The following is a 21,601-nucleotide window of genomic DNA, read 5'->3' on the forward strand; positions in this document are numbered from 1 at the left end:
TTGATCGTTTCCTGATCAGTCAGGACATCAAAGGATATGGCGAGAAGGCAGGTGTATGGGGTTGAGTGGGATCCAGCATCAGCCATGATGGAATGGGGAGCGGACTCGATGGGCTGAATGGCCTAATTCTGCCCCTATGCCTTATGGCCTTATGAAAACTTTCAAAGGGAGTTGAATACTTTTTTTAGGCACTGTACATACTTTTGCAGATTTCCCACTATGCCTTATGTAAACAACAAAGAAAACTTAATCAAATAATATATTTACAATATTACTAAAATATCACTGAAATATTAAATACACAACAGATTTTTCGTGCACAACTGTCACACACGAAGCCATGTTGATTCCTCTTAATCAGGTTCAATCCGAAAGTTGGCAGTTCCTGCCCCTCAGAATTCTGTCCAGTGACCTCCCCAACACTGAAGTCAGGTTGAATGGCCTCTCATTCTCTGGCTTCTCCTTGCTACTGTCTTGTCAAAGGGACAATAGCTTGTGGCCAAGCTTTCAGGGTTGTTGCTCTTTGATTTGGCAAGGACTTTGTAATTGAAATGTGCAGGCAGTATCCATGAGAGCAGTGAGGCAATAAATTTTGGAATATTTCCCTAAATTATGCAAAGTTGTGCAATGTGGTTGCAGTGAAATAGAGCTGCTGAGTTGCACCGAGTCTTACCTCAGTAGAGAAACTGCTTCGTTGATGCCTCAACTCGATGACCATCAGGGACCATCAGTGACCAGGTCAGTGAGTGCACAATCCTCCAAAATTCATCCTGACGGTTTAACTCTTGAAATTGTGGAGTTCGAGAGTGTGCCAAACGGTGCTTTCAAACTGCCGATCAGCGGTCATCTCCAAGTACAATAGGCTTAGAAAAGGTGGTCTTTTCCTCAGGGTTGGGTGTTGAATACTGTAGGACATAGGTTCGGGTGACAGGGGACTTGTGGGGGAGCTTTTTCCAGAGAGAAGGTGCTGAGGATGTGGAACAAGTTGCCTTTGATAGTAACCATAATTCAAGAAAGGTGAACATAGGACTGAAGGTGTTATATTTGAATGTGTGCAGTATATAGAATAAGGTAAATTCTGAAATTTGAGGAGCGGCAACAGTCAGATGTGTCAGTATTACAGCGGAGTAAAGAGAATTACAGAGGCATGCGAGAGGAGTTGGCCAGAATTGATTGGAAAAGAACACTGGCAGGGATGATGGCTGAAATTTCTGGAATCGGTTTGGAATGCACAGGATATATTCTCTCAAAGAGGAAGAAGTATTCTAAAGGAAAGATGACACAACCATGGTTAACAAGAGAAGTCAGAGCCAACATAAAAGCACAGAGATGGCATATAATAGAGGAAAAATTAAATCAGATTATTATTTAAATGGTAAAATAAAAATTGCAGCATGCTGCAGTGCAGAGGGACTTGGGAGTGCTTGTGCATGAACCACAAAAGGTTGGTTTGCAGGTGCAGCAGGCTATCAAGAAGACAAATGGAATATTGTCCTTCATTGCCAGAGGGATTGAATTTAAGAGCAGGGATGTCATGCTGCAACTGTACAGGGTACTGGTGAGGCCGCACCTGGAGTACGGCGTGCAGTTCTGGTCTCCTTACTTGAGGAAGGATATACTGGCTTTGGAGGCAGTGCAGAGGAGGTTCACCAGGTTGATTCCAGGGATGAGGGGGTTAGACTAGGAGGACAGATTGAGTCACCTGGGACTGTACTCGCTGGAATTAAGAAGAATGACAGGAGATCTTACAGAAACATATAAAATTATGAAAGGGGTAGATGCAGGAAAGTTGTTTGCACTGGTAGATGAGACCAGGACATAGCCTCAAGATTCGGGGGAGTAGATTTAGGACAGAGGTGAAGAGGAACTGCTTCTCCCAGAGAGTGGTGAATCTGTGGAATTCTCTGCCCTGTGAAGCAGTGGAGGTTTCCTCAGTAAATATATTGAAGATAAGGTTGGATAGATTTTTGCATAGTAGAGGAATTAAGGGTTATGGGGAAAAGGCAGGTAGGTGGAGATGGGTCCATGGCTAGATTAGCCATGATTTTATTGAATGGCGGGGCAGGCTCAACGGGCCAGATGGCCGACTCCTGCTCCTATTTCTTATATTCTTATGGAAAGTTAGAGGTTTGGGAAGCTTTTAAAAACCAACAGAAAGTGACTAAAGAAGGTAAAGATGGAAGCGGTGGGAGCTGAGCACTTCAACTACGTTACTCACAGGTCGGTGAAGCTTGTATGAAAGGGGAGCTTTGAGAGCGTTCAGAGATTCAGGAAGCCTGGTCAGTGGTGGGAACAGAGCACTTCCAGGAGGCTACTCACAGGTCGCTGAAGCTTGTACGAGAGGAGAGCTTTGCGAGTGTTCGGACATTCCAGAGACCCAATCTGCAGCCAGAACAGAGCACAGCAAAGTAAATAAAAGTACAGAAAGGGCAAGGGGGGGCAGCCATTGTTGGGAGCGGGCCAATAGTGAGAGCGGGAGTGTCAAGCTTTGACTCAAGAGGCTTCGACGAGATGAGGCTGAGGCCAAAGAAACAGGTTAGAAAAATTTGGTCTTGGTAGCCCATTGTACAGTGCAGGCGGTTTGGCAGATATGGCAGTGGAATGCTCCTCCTGTAGGATGTGGGAATTCATGGAACCTGATGGTTTCCCTGATGACTACACCTGCGGGACATGCAGCCGATTCCAGCTCATGAAGGACCACATGAAGGAGCTGGGGCTGAAGTTGGATGAACTTAGGATCATCCGAGAGGCAGAACAATTGACAGGTAACACTTTTGAGCAGGTGGATACACCCAGAGTGCAGAATTCGGGGAGCAGATGGGTGAACACTGTGAGAGGTAATGGGAGAGAGAAGTCAGTGCAGCGGCCCCCTGTGGCCAGTCCCCTCAGTAACAGGTATATCCCTGTGGATACTGATGAGTATCCACAGGGGTAAAAGCTTCCCAATTGCACTGTGGTTGGCGCTGAGCTCAGAAGGCAAGGGTGAAGTCTGGTGGAGCAACAGTCATAGGGGACTTGATAGTTGTGGGGACAGATAGAAGATTCTGCGGCAGCAAAAGAGACACCGGGATAACGTGTTGCCTCCCGGGTGCTAGGGTCCAGGATGTCTGAGTAGTTGCAGAATATTCTTGAAGGGGAGGGTGAGCCGCCAGAGGTCGTGGTACATATTGGTACCAATGACATGGGCAGGAGAGGGGTAGAGGCCCTGCGCAGTAAGTTTAGGGAGTTAGGAAGGAGGCTGAAGAGTAGGACCTCCAAGGTGGTAATCTTCAGATTACTCCCAGTGTCATGAGCTGGGGAAGGTCAGAACAGGAAGTCAGCACAGATGAATGAGTGGCTGAGGAGATGGTGCTTGGACAGGGTTTCAAGTTCTTGGATCATTGGAACCTTTTCTGGGGAAGGAGTGACCTGTACAAGTGGGACGGGTTGCACCTGAACTGGAGGGAACCAATATCCTGGGAGTGACATTTGCTAATACTATTGGGGAGGGTTTAAACAAGATTTACAGGGGAGTAGGAACTGAAGTGAAAAAGCAGAGGATGGGGTGGTTGGTGCACCAGTAGAGACAGATTGTAGGGAGCTTATGAGGAAGGATAAGCAGATGATAGAGCAAAGCCACACTCAGCCATATGGTTTGAGATGTGTCTATTTTAATGCAAGGAGCATCATAAACAAGGCGGATGAACTTAGAGCGTGGATCAATACGTGAAACTATGTCATTGTGGCCATTACAGAGACTTGGATGGCTCAGGAGTAGGAATGGCTGCTGAGTGTGCCAGGCTTTAGATGTTTGAAAAAGGACTGGGAGGGAGGCAAAAGAGGTGGAGGGGAGGCGTTGCTGATCAGAGATAGTGTCACGGCTGCAGAAAAGGAAGAAGCCAGGGAGGGACTGTCTACTGAGTCATTGTGGGTGGAAGTTAGGAACAGGAAGGGGGCAATAACTCTACTGGGTGTTTTGATAGACCCCCAATAGTAACAGTGACATTGAAGAGCAGATAGGGAGGCAGATTCTGGAACAGTGAAATAATAATAGGGTTGTTGTGATGGTTGATTTTAACTTTCCTAATATTGACTGGCACCTCCTTAGAACAAGGGGTTTAGATGGGGTGGGGTTTGTTAGGTGTGTACAGGAAGGTTTCCTGACGCAATATGTAGATCAGCGAACTGGAGGAGAGGCTGTACTTGATCTGGTATTGGGAAATGAACCTGGTTCAGGTGTCAGATCTCTCAGTGGGAGAGCATTTTAGAGGTAGCGATCACAACTCTAACTCCTTCACTATAGCGCTGGAGATGTATAGGAGCAGGAAATCATTTAATTGGGGTAGCGGGAAATATAATGCTATTAGGCAGGAACTTGAGAACATCAACTGGGAGCAGATGTTCTCAGGGAAGTGTATGTTTAGGGAACATTTGCATGGACTTCTGCATAGGTATGTTCCATTGACGTAGGGAAAGGCCAGTAGGGTAAAGGAACCATGTGTACAAAGGATGTAGAAAATCTAGTTAAGAATAAGAGAAAAGCTTCTGAAAGGTTCAAGAAACTAGGTACCATTAGAGCTTTAGAAAATTACAAGGGTGCCAGGAAGGATGAAATTAGGAGAGCTAGAAGGGGCCATGAGAAGTTCCTTGGTGAGCAGGATTAAGGAAAACCCCAAGGCATTCTGCAAGTATGTGAAGAGCAAGAGGATAAGCTGTAACACTAGGTTCCCAAGTGGGCGACACAGTACTACAGAGTTTAACCATTTATACCTTCAGTGCCTTTTGTTCGCATTTAACAACTCACCTCTCATCCTCCTGCACTCCAAAGAGAAGATTCTGAGCTGACTCAGTCCATTCTCTATCGGGTAACAAAAATTAACTTCACTCTTGATGTTGTGAGACATATGGTGGTGATGTTAAACCTGATTTTGATTCTAATTCTTTAATCCACCTCCGGGCCTTCACCTGTGGCTTCGCTACAAAGCCGGTCAGAACCATTTCTTGTGACAGACGAAGAGGCAAAGGCGGGTTTCTGGCACTTTAAAACCAGTCGCTTCGGGCAGATATGGCTCACCAGCCGTTGTTGGCAGCTGATTTAGGAGAAGGACAACTCTGATCGCAAACCTCCTCTGCTTGCAGCTAGACCCACTCATGGGAAAGGCTTCAGGAGTAAACCCCAAGGGAAAAATTTGGAGCTGGAGTCCCTAAGGCATCTACATTGAGTTCAACACTGACTGGAAATTTCTGCAATGCTGCTGGTGCCAAACTGCATGGGTTTCTGCCATTCCTTCAGGTTCATCAGCTGCGTGGAGAGGGGGAGCCTGCTACATTGGCAACAGCCTGCTCTCCGTATCGTACTGCCCTGGCTTCCATTTCATGTAGACGGCTGGGAAGCAACATCCATGGTCGAGGCCTCAGATCCTGATAGTGAAATTCCAATTCCAATTCCCATCAGATCTTGTCTTAACCCCTCTTCCTGTGTAATATCTTTAACACCCCCTCCGCACTCTCAGTCCTGATACAGTGTCTTTACCTCAAACACCGACCGTCCTCCATCTGCCCGGGCCGCTGAGTTCCTGTCTTTAGGCTCATTGCCAGCCCTCCAGTGCCAGATTCTCCACACTCCCAGAGGAATCACTTTGAAGCAAGCTTTGGTAAACTTCATTCAGTCCTACCAGCACACAGAAAGTGCCGGAGGTACCCAGTAGCTCTATGGAAACGAATAAACAGTCAATCTTCCCTCGAGCCCCTTCATCAAGACCGGAAAGGAAGAGGGAAGACTCCAGAATTAGAAGGTGGGGAGAGGGGAAGGAGCACAAACTAGAAGGTGTTCGGTGAAGCCAGATGGGTGGAGGAAGCGGGTATGAAGTGAGAAGCTGGGGGATGGTAGATGGAAAAGTTAAAGGGCTGAAGAAGAAGGAAGCTGATAGGAAAGGAGAGTGGGCCATGGAAGGAAGTGAAGGAGGAGGGTCATCTGAAGGAGGGGAGAAGAGATGAGAGGCCAGAGTGGGGAATAGAAGAAGAGTGAAGGGAGAAGGGAATAAATCACCAGAGGGAGAAAGTGACGTTCACGCCATCACGTTGGAGGCCACCAAGGTGAAATTTGCGGTGCTGCTCTTCCACCCTGAGAACGGTAGAAGAGAAGGCCATTAACTGACATGTTGGAACGGGACTGGGGATAGGAATTAAAATAGTTGGCCACCGGGAAATATTGGATGGAATGAAGGTGCTAGACAAATCTGTCCCCAAACCCATGTCGGTATCGTTCAGTCCTACTAAACTGGTTTCTCTTTTCTTTGTTCCAGAATCTAATTTTGGATCAGAGGGGAAAGGAGGTGTTTGTATACCAGTGGACAGCGCTGTAGTGTAATTACCAACAAGATGAAGACTCTGTTTCTTCTCTCTGCCTTGCTCACAGTCGTAAGTCCTCGAACCTATCGGAAGTGTGAGCTGGCCCGTGAGTTAAGAGGCTATGGCCTGGGTGGATATCACGGCTACTCGCTGGAAGACTGAGAGTCTCATCTTCCCTTACTGACGGGTCCATAACCTGGTCTTTAACCTGGCCACTTATTTGGACTGATTGCTTTACACCTCATTGAGTCTGTAGCACTGTCTTTGTGGTCTCAGTAGGTCCAGTTGCCAAGTTCAAGTTTATTGTCATCGGACTGTAGATGTATCAACCAAGTCAAACACCATTCCTATAGACCGCCGTCCACCAACAAAACATACATCACACATGGCACATAAGACAAAATATTACCACAAATAAGTTAATAAAGTATAATTCAAGATGTATGTGAATTACACAGCACAGGTGACCAGTAAGCAGTGAACAGCTCACTGTCCGAGTGACGAAACCTCGGTGGTGACAGGGTATTCATTAGTCTCTCTGCCTGAGAGAAGCTGTTCCCCAGTCCGTCAGTCCTAGTCCTGATGCTTCTGTACCTCCTCCCTGACGTTAGTGGGTCAAAGAGATTGTGGGATGGGTGGGAAGGATCCTCAACAACGCTTCAGGCCCTTCGTCTGCAACACTCCCGGTAAATGTCATAAATAGCGGGGAGTGATCCTCTCGTAAGATTTGCCTATTGAGTTGGAGATTGTAACTGGGGAGAAATGGAAAGAATGAAATGCTAGGGTAGATAAAAATGAGCATCGTAAGCAGGTCTATGCATGGTTCTAGACACCAGAAGTGCTGATGCTGTCATCCAGAGCAACAATCACTCTGCTGGAAGAACTCAGCAGCATCTGTGGGAAGGGAGGGAATTATCAACGTTTCAGTTCAAATCATGGACACGATCTGTCTCAGAATACTGAGATTCAAGATTCTCAGCTCCTGGTTGGAGCTGTTGATCAGCCTTACTGCTCAGGGAACGAAACAGTTTTTGAATCTGGTGCTCCTGGAGTGGATGCTACAGAGCCTCCCCGCTGGTGGGGGTGGGACAAACAGCCATGAACAGGCTGGGTGGGGTCTTTGATGATGCCTCAGGCCCTTTGCCAGCACCTCTCTGGATAAATGCAGAAACCTGCAGAGAATGGAGGGATACGGAGATGATGTGTGCAGAAATGATTTGTTTAATTGGGTTTTCAATAACTAATTGAATTGTTTTAGCTCATTATTCTGGGTCAAAGGCCTTTTCCTGAGCAGTACTGCACCAAGCATATTCTATGTCTTTATCACTGACAAAGATGTCAAATTGGAGGGCATAGAACAGAGAGGCCATGGGTTAAGGGTGAAAGGTGAATTGTTTAAGGGGAATAGGAGTTGTAACTTCTTTACTCAGGGGCTGGTTAGAGTGTCAAACATGCTGCCAGTGTAGGTGGTGGATGTGGGGTCCATTTCAACATTTAAGAGAAGTTTGACAGGTACAGAGAAGGGAGGGGTACGAAGGGTGGGGGCCTGGGTGCAGGTAAATGGGACGAGGCAGATTAGAAGATTAGCTTCGACTAAACTTCTGCGCTGTTGCATTCAATGACACCATGACTGGTTAACTCTTAACTAAAAATTTAAATGAAATGTCTGTTATCTTTGGAATAAGAAGAACAGTACACATTGGCTCAACTGACGACAGACTCCTCCTACCCGCAGTTTCCAATTCCTTACTACTATCTGTGCTTAAACACATGATCAAATATCTCCACCTTTCAGGCATGGCATCCTCTTGCAGCAGCCACTGGGCAGAAGATACAGCAGACTGAAGTGCCCACCATCAGGTGAAAGAACAGCTACGTCCCTTCAATCATTTGGTTCTTCAACCAACCATTGCAACCCTAATCACTCCCCAATTACAGAAACACCGTGACCACTCTGAACCAACCGTCATAACCCCATCACCGTCTCAGTACAGAAACACCGTGACCACTCTGAACCAACCGTCACACCCCTAATAACCATCTCGGTACAGAAACACCGTGACCACCCTGAACCAACCGTCACAAACCCTAATCACCATCTCAGTACAAACACCATGACCACTCTGAACCAACCATCACAACCCTAATCACCATCTCAGTGCAGAAACACTGTGACCACTCTGAACCAACTGTCACAACCCCAATCACCGTCTCAGTACAGAAAGACCGTGACCACTCTGAACCAACAGTCACAACCCCAATCACCGTCTCAGTACAGAAACACCGTGACCACTCTGAACCAACAGTCACAACCCTAATCACCATCTCAGTACAGAAACACCGTGACAACTCTGAACCAACCGTCACAACCCCAATCACCATCTCAGTCAAGACACACGATGACCACTGTGAACAAACTGTCACAACCCTAATCACCATCTCAGTACAGAAACACCGTGACCACTCTGAACCAACCGTCATAACCCCATCACCATCTCAGTACAGAAACACCGTGACCACTGTGAACCATCCATCACAACCCTAATCACCATCTCAGTACAGAAACACCGTGACCACTCTGAACCAACCGTCCCTACCCTAATCACCATCTCAGTACAGAAACACCGTGACCACTCTGAACCAACCATCACAACCCTAATCACCGTCTCAGTAGAGAAACACCGTGACCACTCTGAACCAACCGTCACAACCCTAATCACCATCTCAGTACAGAAACATCGTGACCACTCTGACCAACCATCACAACCCTAATCACCATCTCAGTACAGAAACACCGTGACCACTCTGAACCAACCGTCACAACCCCAGTCACCATCTCAGTAAAGAAACACCGTGACCACTCTGAACCAACCATCACAACCGAAATCACCATCTCAGTACAGAAACACCGTCACCACTCTGAACCCACCGTCACAACCCTAATCATCGTCTCAGTACAGAAGCACCGTGACCACTCTGAACCAAAATTAACAACCCTAATCATCTCAGTACAGAAACACCGTGACCACTCTGAACCAACCGTCACAACCCTAATCACCATCTCAGTACAGAAACACCGTGACCACTCTGAACCAACCGTCACAACCCTAATCACCATCTCAGTACAGAAACATCGTGACCACTCTGAACCAACCATCACAACCCTAATCACCATCTCAGTACAGAAACACCGTGACCACTCTGAACCAACCGTCACAACCCCAGTCACCATCTCAGTAAAGAAACACCGTGACCACTCTGAACCAACCATCACAACCGAAATCACCATCTCAGTACAGAAACACCGTCACCACTCTGAACCCACCGTCACAACCCTAATCATCGTCTCAGTACAGAAGCACCGTGACCACTCTGAACCAAAATTAACAACCCTAATCATCTCAGTACAGAAACACCGTGACCACTCTGAACCAACCGTCACAACCCTAATCACCATCTCAGTACAGAAACACCGTGACCACTCTGAACCAACCATCACAAACCTAATCACCATCTCAGTACAGAAACACCGTGACCACTCTGAACCAACCCTCAAAACCCTGATCACCAACTCAGTACAGAAACACCGTGACCACTCTGAACCAACCGACAAAACCCGAATCACCGTCTCAGTACAGAAACACCGTGACCACTCAGAACCAAAAGTCACAACCCTAATCACTGTCTCAGTACCCTAATCACCATCTCAGTGTAGAAACACAGTGACCAGTCTGAACCAACCGTCACAACACTAATGTCTATCTCAGTACAGACACAGCGTGACCAATCTGAACCAAAGCTAGCAACCCTAATCACCATATCATTATAGAAACACTGACAACTCTGAACGAACCGTCACAACCTTAATCACCATCTCAGTACAGAAACATCGTGACCACTCTGAACCAACCATCACAACCCTAATGACCATCTCAGTACAGACACAGGGTGACCCATCTGAACCAACCATCACAACCCCAATCACCATCTCAGTACAGAAACACCATGACCACTCTGAACCAACCGTCACAACCCCAATCACCATCTCATACAGAAACACCGTGACCACTCTGAACCAACCGTCACAACCCTAATCACCATCTCAGTACAGAAACACCGTGACCACTCTGAACCAACCGTCACAACGCTAATCACAATCTCAGTACAGAAACACCGTGACCACTCTGAACCAAATGTCACAACCAAAATCACCATCTCAGTACAGAAACTCAGTGACCACTCTGAACCAACCGTCACAACGCTAATCACCATCTCAGTACAGAAATACCATGACCACTCTGAACCAACCATCACAACCCTAATGACCATCTCAGTACAGACACAGGGTTACCCATCTGAACCAACCATCACAACCCCAATCACCATCACAGTACAGAAACACCATTACCACTCTGAAACAACCGTCACAACCCCAATCACCATCTCAGTACAGAAACACTGTGACCTCTTTGAACCAACCGTCACAACCCTAATCACCATCTCAGTACTGAAATACCGTGACCACTCTGAACCAACCGTCACAACCCTAATCACCATCTCAGTACAGAAACACCGTGACCACTCTGAACCAACCGTCACAACCCTAATCACCATCTCAGTACAGAAACACCGTCACTACTCTGAACCAACCATCACAACCCTAATCACCATCTCAGTACAGAAACACCGTGACCACTCTGCACCAACCGTCACAACCCTAATCACCATCTCAGTACAGAAACACTCTGGCCTCTTTGAACCAACCGTCACAATCCTAATCACCATCTCAGTACAGAAACACTGTGACCTCTCTGAACCAACCGTCACAACCCCAATCACCATCTCAGTACAGAGACACCGTGACCACTGTGAACCAAACGTCACAACCCTAATCACCCTCTCAGTACAGAAACACGGTGACAACTCTGAACCAATCGTCACAACCCTAATGACCATCTCAGTACAGAAACACGGTGACAACTCTGAACCAATCGTCACAACCCTAATGACCATCTCAGTACAGAAACATCGTGACCACTCTGAACCAACCATCACAACGCCAATCACTATTTCAGTACAGAAACACCGTGACCACTCTGAACCAACCGTCACAACCCTAATCACCATCTCAGTACAGAAACACCGTCACCACTCTGAACCAACCGTCACAATCCTAATCACCATCTCAGTACTGAAACACCGTGACAACTCAGAACCAACCGTCACAACCCTAATCACCATCTCAGTACAGAAACACCGTGACCACTCTGAACCAACTGTCACAACCCTAATGACCATCTCAGTACAGACACAGGGTGACCCATCTGAACCAAAGCTAACAACCCTAATCACCATATCATTACAGAAACACTGTGACAACTCTGAACGAACCATCACAACCCTAATCATCATCTCACTACAGAAACACTGTGACCAATGTGAACCAACCGTCACAACCCTAATCACCCTCTCAGTACAGAAACACCGTGACCACTCTGAACCAACCCTCACAACCCTAATCACCATATTACAGGAACACTGTGATCACTCTGAACGAACCATCAGAACCCCAATCACCATCTCAGTACAGAAACACCGTGACCAATCTGAACCAAATGTCACAACCCTAATCACCATCTCAGTACTGAAATACCGTGACCACTGTGAACCGTCAGAACGCTAATCACAATCTCAGTACTGAAATACCGTGACCACTCTGAACCAACCGTCACAACCCTAATCACCATCTCAGTACAGAAACACCGTGACCACTCTGAACCAACCGTCACAACCCTAATCACCATCTCAGCACAGAAACACCGTCACCACTCTGAACCAACCATCACAACCCTAATCACCATCTCAGTACAGAAACACCTTGACAACTCTGAACCAACCATCACAACCCTAATCACCATCTCAGTACAGAAACACCTTGACAACTCTGAACCAACCGTCACAACCCTAATCACCGTATCAGTACAGAAAAACCGTGACCACTCTGAACCAACCATAACGCTAATGACCGTCTCAGTACAGAAACACCGTGACCACTCTGAACCAACATTCACAACCCTAATCACCATCTCAGTACAGAAACACCATGACCACTGTGAACAAACTGTCACAACCCCAGTCACCATCTCAGTACAGAAACACCGTGACCACTCTGAACCAACCGTCACAACCCTAATCACCATCTCAGTACAGAAAGACCGTGACCACTCTGAACCAACCGTCACAACCCTAATCACCATCTCAGTACAGAAACACCGTGACCACTCTGAACCAACCGTCACAACCCTAATCACCATCTCAGTACAGAAAGACCGTGACCACTCTGAACCAACCGTCACAACCCTAATCACCATCTCAGTACAGAAACACCGTGACCACTCTGAACCAACCGTCACAACCCTAATCACCATCTCAGCACAGAAACACCGTCACCACTCTGAACCAACCATCACAACCCTAATCACCATCTCAGTACAGAAACACCTTGACAACTCTGAACCAACCGTCACAACCCTAATCACCGTATCAGTACAGAAAAACCGTGACCACTCTGAACCAACCATAACGCTAATGACCGTCTCAGTACAGAAACACCGTGACCACTCTGAACCAACATTCACAACCCTAATCACCATCTCAGTACAGAAACACCATGACCACTGTGAACAAACTGTCACAACCCCAGTCACCATCTCAGTACAGAAACACCGTGACCACTCTGAACCAACCGTCACAACCCTAATCACCATCTCAGTACAGAAAGACTGTGACCACTCTGAACCAACCGTCACAACCCTAATCACCATCTCAGTACAGAAACACCGTGACCACTCTGAACCAACCGTCACAACCCTAATCACCATCTCAGTACAGAAAGACCGTGACCACTCTGAACCAACCGTCACAACCCTAATCACCATCTCAGTACAGAAACACCGTGACCACTCTGAACCAACCGTCACAACCCTAATCACCATCTCAGCACAGAAACACCGTCACCACTCTGAACCAACCATCACAACCCTAATCACCATTTCAGTACAGAAACACCTTGACAACTCTGAACCAACCGTCACAACCCTAATCACCGTATCAGTACAGAAAAACCGTGACCACTCTGAACCAACCATAACGCTAATGACCGTCTCAGTACAGAAACACCGTGACCACTCTGAACCAACATTCACAACCCTAATCACCATCTCAGTACAGAAACACCATGACCACTGTGAACAAACTGTCACAACCCCAGTCACCATCTCAGTACAGAAACACCGTGACCACTCTGAACCAACCGTCACAACCCTAATCACCATCTCAGTACAGAAAGACCGTGACCACTCTGAACCAACCGTCACAACCCTAATCACCATCTCAGTACAGAAACACCGTGACCACTCTGAACCAACCGTCACAACCCTAATCACCTTCTCAGTACAGAAAGACCGTGACCACTCTGAACCAACCGTCACAACCCTAATCACCATCTCAGTACAGAAACACCGTGACCACTCTGAATCAACAGTCATAACCCTAATCACTATCTCAGTACAGAAACACCATGGCCACGGTGAACCAACCATCACAACCCCAATCACCATCCCAGTTCAGAAACACCATGAGCACTGTGAACCAACTGTCACAACCCTAATCACCATCTCAGTACAGAAACACCGTCACCACTCTGAACCAACCGTCATAACCCCAATCACCATCTCAGTACAGAAAGACCGTGACCACTCTGAACCAACCGTCACAACCCTAATCACCATCTCAGTACAGAAACACCGTGACCACTCTGAACCAACCGTCACAACCCTAATCACCATCTCAGCACAGAAACACCGTCACCACTCTGAACCAACCATCACAACCCTAATCACCATCTCAGTACAGAAACACCTTGACAACTCTGAACCAACCGTCACAACCCTAATCACCGTATCAGTACAGAAAAACCGTGACCACTCTGAACCAACCATAACGCTAATGACCGTCTCAGTACAGAAACACCGTGACCACTCTGAACCAACATTCACAACCCTAATCACCATCTCAGTACAGAAACACCATGACCACTGTGAACAAACTGTCACAACCCCAGTCACCATCTCAGTACAGAAACACCGTGACCACTCTGAACCAACCGTCACAACCCTAATCACCATCTCAGTACAGAAAGACCGTGACCACTCTGAACCAACCGTCACAACCCTAATCACCATCTCAGTACAGAAACACCGTGACCACTCTGAACCAACCGTCACAACCCTAATCACCATCTCAGTACAGAAAGACCGTGACCACTCTGAACCAACCGTCACAACCCTAATCACCATCTCAGTACAGAAACACCGTGACCACTCTGAATCAACAGTCATAACCCTAATCACTATCTCAGTACAGAAACACCATGGCCACGGTGAACCAACCATCACAACCCCAATCACCATCCCAGTTCAGAAACACCATGAGCACTGTGAACCAACTGTCACAACCCTAATCACCATCTCAGTACAGAAACACCGTCACCACTCTGAACCAACCGTCATAACCCCAATCACCATCTCAGTACAGAAACACCGTGACCACTCTGAACCAACCGTAACAACCCTAATCACCATCTCAGTACAGAAACACCGTCACCACTCTGAACCAACCATCACAACCCTAATCACCATCTCAGTACAGAAACACCATGACAACTCTGAACCAATCGTCACAACCCTAATCACCGTCTCAGTACAGAAACACCGTGACCACTCTGAACCAACCGTCACAACCCTAATCACCATCTCAGTACAGAAACACCGTGACCACTCTGAACCAACCGTAACAACCCTAATCACCATCTCAGTACAGAAACACCGTGACCACTCTGAACCAACCGTCACAACCCTAATCACCATCTCAGTACAGAAACACCGTGACCACTCTGAACCAACCGTCACAACCCTAATCACCATCTCAGTACAGAAACACCGTGACCACTCGGCACTGCGATATACTTTTTTTTCTTTGTTTGAATTGTGTTCTTTCTGATAAAATTTTGGTGCAATTTACTTTCTCTATGTGAGTACTGCTGAGATGAGTGTGTGTTCCTGTCATCCTGCTGCAAAGAGGTTTTCTTTGCATACAGGTACTTCTGTACTGGTGAGACTGGTACAGTGCCCGAGTGGTGAACTTAACACTTTCAGTGCCGGTGACCTGGGTTCAATTCCTGACAGGAATTTTCATGCTTTTCCTGTGACTGCGTGGGTTCTCTGCAGTTGTTCTGGTTTCCTCCCACATTCCAGGGCTGAATGGGTTCGTTGGCTTGTCGTTCACATTGGTGTAGTTGGGCTGCACAGTCTGAAAGGGTTTGTTACCATACCTCCAAATGAAATAACCTACTCTGTATAACAATAAACTCAATGTTATCTCTGAGTATTAACGGATGTTTGCCAGACTTGTAGACTTCTTAAATGCCACTGATCTCTTATTCTCCGCCTTTATTTTAGGGGTGTGCCTGGTTGAAAATGAAAGCAGTTATAGAACCTTCATAGTTAACGCCAATGAGGACAGTGGGACGATTGCTTCCAGGGACTACGGACTTTTCCAGATCAACAGCAAATGGTGGTGTGAGGATGGACAGACTTCAAATTCACACAATGTCTGTAGGATACAGTGTTCTGGTGAGTGATCTAATGGGTCATTTAATCAAGTTTCAGTTGGTCTCCGTTCCTAGGATGCCAGTTATTGCTTGCTCTTAGGTTGCAACCTGGAATATTCTCCCTTCTGCCCAATGGGAGTGCGAAGAATATAGAAAGGACTGAAAGCATGGGGAGGAATGGAGTGGTTACTGGAAGTTAGCAAAATGGATTTTGATGCTGTCAGGAATAGATTGGTCTGGACAGGGCAGGACATCACAGACTAGTGAGATTGGGCATCAATCTGGCTCAATAGAGAAGTGACTATATAAGTGACCTATCTTTGACCAAGTTAGAAGTGACCCTTCTTTGGCCAACGATAGAAGTGACCCACCATTGGTCAACATAGAAGTGACCTATCACTGGCCAACATAGAAGCGATCCCATCTTTCGCCGATATAAAAGTGACCCATCCTTAGCCAACTATAGGAGTGGCCCATCATTGGTCAACATAGAAGCGATCCCATCTTTCGCTGATATTGAAGTGACCCATCCTTGGCCACCTATAGGAGTGGCCCATTGTTTTGGTGAGAACAGAGCCCAGCGAGCTGGAGCTGTCAACATTACAATAGTCATTTCAATCCTGCTCTTTCTCATCGTAGATCTACTTGATGATGACATCAGGGATGATGCTGTGTGTGCAAAACGAGTGGTCAGAAATCCCCGACGAATGAAAGCCTGGTAGGTTTATCTGCTCACTGTTTCAGCTCCAGTTCTGTGCTTGAACGTAAGAAGTATAGAAGATTTTGATAATAAACACAAGAGATTTTACAGGTGCTGGAAATTCATACAGCACACACAAAATGCTGAAGGAACTCATCAGGTCAGGTAGCATCTACGGAAATGATCGACAGTTAAGGTGACAAGCCACGACCCTTCATCAGGGCTGGAAAGGAAGCGGGGAGGAGACAGAATAAGGTGGTGGTGGAGGGGAAGGAGGACAAGTGAAAGGTGATCAGAGAAACCAGGTAGGGGGAGGAGCGTGGATGAAGTAAGAAGCTGGGAGGTGATAGGTGGAAAAGGCAAAAGGCTGGAGAACAAGAAATCAGGTAGGAGAGGAGAGTAGACGGTTGAGAAAGGGAAGGAGGACGGGCACCAGGGGGAAGAGGAAGGCAGGAGAGGAGAGGAGGTAAAGCCCACAGTGGGGAATAGAGAAGGGGGAGGGGGAAACAATTACCAGAACAACGTTCATGCCATCAGACTAAAGCAATCTAAAAGAAATATGAGGTATTGCTCCTCCATCATGAGAGTTTTTGATAATCTACCTTTCCCATCCTTGAACATATTGTAAAGAAACGCCTAGATTGTGTGGACATGGAGAGGATGTTCCACACATTCACAGGAAGGAATGTACAAACTTCTTATAGAGGACATTGCAATGGAACTCCAAACTCTGATGGCCCAAGCTGTCACAATGTTGTGCTAGCCACTATGCTACCATAGCACGCAGAACATCACAGACACACAGAACAGAGGAGCAGCAAGTTCCATTTACTTAGATCTTTGGAGGACAGAAAGTCCACTAAGTCACATTCTGGAACATAAATCACAGAACACAGCACAGTGCAGGCCCTTTAGCCCACGATTTTGTGCCGACCTTTTAACCTAGTCCAAGATCAATCTCACCCTTCCCTCCTACATTTTCCTATCATCCATGTGCCTATCTAAATGTCCCTGAAGTGTCTGCCTCTACCACCACCCCTGACAGCACATTCCACACACCCACACTCACCTCTGAAATCTCCCCCAACACTTTCCTCCAATCACTGTAAAGTTATGCCCTCTCATGATAGCCATTTCACGCTGCAAGAAAAGCAATTACACAATTCATACTCTAGGTGAGACCACACTTGGAGTGGAGTGTACTGTTTTGGTCAGCCTGCTGCAGGAAAGCTGTTGTCAAACTGGAGAGGGAGCAGAAGAGATTTACAAGGATCCTGCTTGGGAGAAGCTAAAATCAGATCTATTAGTATTAGAGTGGAGTAAAGGGAATTACAGAGGCACGAGAGAGGAGCTGACCAAAGATGATTGGAAGGGGACAGTATCAGGGATGATTGCAGGAGTTTCTGGGGGGAATTTGGAAGGCGCAGGATAAGTACATCCCAAAGCAGAAAGGTAATTTATAGGTAAGACAACCATGGCTGACAAGGGAAAGAGAGGTCATATAATATCAAAAATTAGTGGGAAGTTAGAGGATTGAGAAGCTTTTAAAAACTAACAGAAAACAATTAAAAGCCAGAAGTTGAGAAAAGATGAAATATGAAGGTAAGCTAGCCAATAATATCAAAGAGGATACCAAAGGTTTGTCAGATATATAAAGAGTAAAAGAGAGGTGAGAGTGGATATCAGACTGCTGAAAAATAACCCTGGAGAGGTTGTAATGGGAGACAAAGGAATGGCAGAAGAACTTAAATTTTTGCGTCACTCTTCCCTGTGGAAGGCACAAGCAGTATGCCAGGAATCTCAGACTGTCAGAAGTCAGTGTTGCTGCTATTACTAAGGAGAAGGTGCTCAGGAAACTGAAAGATCTGAAGGTAGATAAGTCACCTGGACCAGATGGACTACAGCCCAGGGTTCTGAAAGAGGTGGCTGAAGAGATTGTGGAGGCATTAGTACTGATCTTTCAAGAATCACTAGAGTGCATATGTCACTCCACTCTTTAAGAAGGGAGGGAGGCAGCAGAAAGGAAATTATAGGCCAGTGAGCCTCTCCTCAGTGTTGGGAAGATGATGGAGTCGATTATTAAGGATGAGGTTTCAGGATATTTCAAAGTTCGAAGTAAATTTATTATCAAAGTACATATGTGTCACCATATACAACCCTGAGCTTAATTTTCCTGTGGACATACTCAGTAAATCTAATAATAACCATAATAGAATCAATGAAAGACCGCACCGATTTGGACATTCAACCAGTGTGCAAAAGACAATAAACGGAGCAAATACATAAATAAAAGCAATGATAATAATTAATAAATGAGCAATACATATTGAGATGATGAGATGAAGAGTCTTTGAAGGTGAGTGAATAGGTTGTAAAAACAATTCAGTGATGGGGTGAGTGAAGTTATTCCCTCTGGTTCACGAGCCTTATGAGTGAAGGGTAGTAACTGTGGTGCCTGGTGGTGCGCACCCTGGGGCTCCTGTACCTTCCCCCTGAGGGCAGCAGTGAGAAGAGAGCACATGGTAAAGTAGGCCAAAGTCAGGATGGTTTCCCCAAGGGGAAATCCTGTCTGACAAATCTGTTGGAATTCTTTGAGGAAATAACAGACAGGATAGAAAAAGGTGAGTCAGTGGATATTGTTTACTTGGATTTTCAAAAGGCCTTTGACAAGGCTTTGCACATGAGCTTGCCTAATAAGATAAGAGCCCCTGCTATTCTAGGAAAGATACTAAAATGGATGAATGATTGGCTGACGGGCAGAAGGCAGATTCGGAATAAAGGGAGCTTATTCTTTTGGCTGCCGGTGGCTAGTGGTGCCCTACGGGAGTCAGTGTTGAGACCGCTTCCTTTCATGTTATATGTCATTGATTTGGAGGATAGAATTGATGGCTTTGTGTCACGTTTCAGACGTACAAAGATAGGTGGAAGGGCAGGTGTCGTTGGACAATAAGGCCACGGCAGGAACCGAACCCGGATTACAGGCACTGTAAAGCGTTTCGCTAACCACTACGCTGTGTGTCGCCCCTTTTTGCTGCAGCCCTCCTCTCGCCTCTGACACTCTTGCTCTGTTTCAGGAGGGGCTGGGTGCGTGGTTGCCAGAGAGATCTTCGCAACTTCCTGTCAGAGTGCGATCTGTAACAAGACATGAAGCCCAATCACTGGAGCTGCGTTCTGCAATCAACCCGAGATTCTGCTAATGACCTCGTATTACTGCAAGCCCAGCGAACGGGCGAAGCATTCGCCATTTCCAGCAGCGTTGTTGACATGTTATTTAGTACTTTTCTGAGCATGTGATTGAGATGTGATTGGAGCTTATTGTTGTATGTTTAAAGTTCAAACCAAATTTGTTATTAAAGTGCCTATATGTTATCATACACAGCCCTGAGATTCATTTCCTTGTGGGCCCTCACATCAAATACAAAGAAACACAATAGAATCATTGAAAGATGTGCATAACAATATGGAGAACCATTCTGTAAAAGACAGCAAACTGCCCAAATAAATAAATAAATAAGCAATAGATATTGAGAACATGAGATGAAGAGTCCTTGAAAGTGAGTCCATAGGTTGTGGGAACATTTCAGGGATGGGGTGAGTGAAGTTGAGTAAAGTTATCTTCTTAGGTTCAAGAGCCTGATGGTTGAGGGGTGACAACCATTCCTGAACCTGGTGGTGTGAGTCCTGAGGCTCCTGTGCCTTCTTCCTGAGAACAGAACATGGCCTGGGTGGTGGGGGTGTCTGATAATGGATGCTGCTTTGCTGTGACAGCGCACTGTGTAGATGTAGTCAATGGTGGGGAGGACTTTACCCACGATGGACTGGGTGATATGCACTACTTTTTGTAAGATTTCTCATCCAAGGGCATTGGTGTTTCTATCCCAGGCACTTACTCTCCACCACACGCATCTGTAGAAGGTTGTCAAAGTTTTAGATGCCATGCTTTTTTCATAATCCCAATATCATGCATAGGAGACCATGACTAGGCCACTCGGCCCTTCAAGTTTGCCCTAGTATTTCATCTGATTGTGGCTGATCTATCTTCAGTTTCATCTCCTCCCCTCAATCACCTCCCCATTGTGCACAATAGCATATTGGTCAGCATAATACTTCACATAATACACAGTGGTCAGCATAACACTTCACATAATACAAAGTGGTCAGCATAACACTTTACATAATACACAGTGGTCAGCATAATACTTTACAGGACCAGTGATTGGAATCAGGGTTCCACTCCCCCCACTGACTGTAAGGCACTGGCCCCGCCACAGATGATGCTGAGGGATGTACTGTATAGTAATATGTATTCACAGGGCCAGACATGTGGTGTTCAAAGGTCAGTTTCAAGCATTATGTGCCGACTATAAACGCCTCTGTTGATTCACAAGCAACAGCAATTGATAGATCTAATATAGAAGTGAACTGTGACAGTGTCAACAGCATCGGAGACAACCCGGGCTACACAGAGCATAAACAAACAAACCAACAGAGCATCCGACCCACAGCACACAACGTGAATCACGCACAAATCCCGCAATCAGCGTCAAATGTGTGCTTTTCAACTGAAAAACACAACACTAACCCACAATGTCCACTGCTATTTACATTACATAGACAGAAAATGCCAAAAGATACACCGTTATTAAAGTCAAATAAGGCAAACAACAGATGCAAGGCTTTACCAGGAGTTGGACAAATCATACTCTGACCATGCAATACCTCAATTAATTCGGCTACTGAACTTAAAACAAAAATCAACAGAATCACCGCTTGGAAGTCTAAGCAAACCCAGCAGGCTAATAGCAGTAAATGTAATATTTTAGGATTTGCAGGAGACATAAGGACGATGGGGTATCTACCACAAAATAATAATAATCAGCATTAGTCTTGGCCCAAATTTT

At 46.2% G+C, this 21,601-nt stretch overlaps 1 protein-coding gene across 1 annotated transcript; it reads left to right on the forward strand.

Annotated features, from left to right (window-relative positions):
- The first annotated feature begins 640 nt into the window (after nucleotides 1-640).
- LOC140199716 (lysozyme C, milk isozyme-like) lies at nucleotides 641-20,074 on the forward strand. The gene is made up of 5 exons (XM_072262193.1): nucleotides 641-738; nucleotides 6,285-6,490; nucleotides 15,849-16,022; nucleotides 16,640-16,718; nucleotides 19,775-20,074. Exons 2-5 carry the CDS (start codon nucleotides 6,361-6,363, stop codon nucleotides 19,836-19,838), a joined length of 447 nt encoding a protein of 148 aa, XP_072118294.1. The 5' UTR covers nucleotides 641-738; nucleotides 6,285-6,360; the 3' UTR covers nucleotides 19,839-20,074.
- Nucleotides 20,075-21,601: the final 1,527 nt, after the last annotated feature.

This window comes from Mobula birostris, chromosome 6 (genome assembly GCF_030028105.1).
Source record: "Mobula birostris isolate sMobBir1 chromosome 6, sMobBir1.hap1, whole genome shotgun sequence".
Taxonomy (NCBI): domain Eukaryota; kingdom Metazoa; phylum Chordata; class Chondrichthyes; order Myliobatiformes; family Myliobatidae; genus Mobula; species Mobula birostris.

Coding starts and splice junctions, on each gene's coding strand:
- LOC140199716 (XM_072262193.1), top strand. CDS start 6,361: ATGAAGACTCTGTTTCTTCTCTCTGCCTTGCTCACAGTCGTAAGTCCT. Junction 6,491..15,848: donor CGGCTACTCGCTGGAAGACT/GAGAGTCTCATC, acceptor CCTTTATTTTAG/GGGTGTGCCTGGTTGAAAAT. Junction 16,023..16,639: donor CTGTAGGATACAGTGTTCTG/GTGAGTGATCTA, acceptor TTCTCATCGTAG/ATCTACTTGATGATGACATC.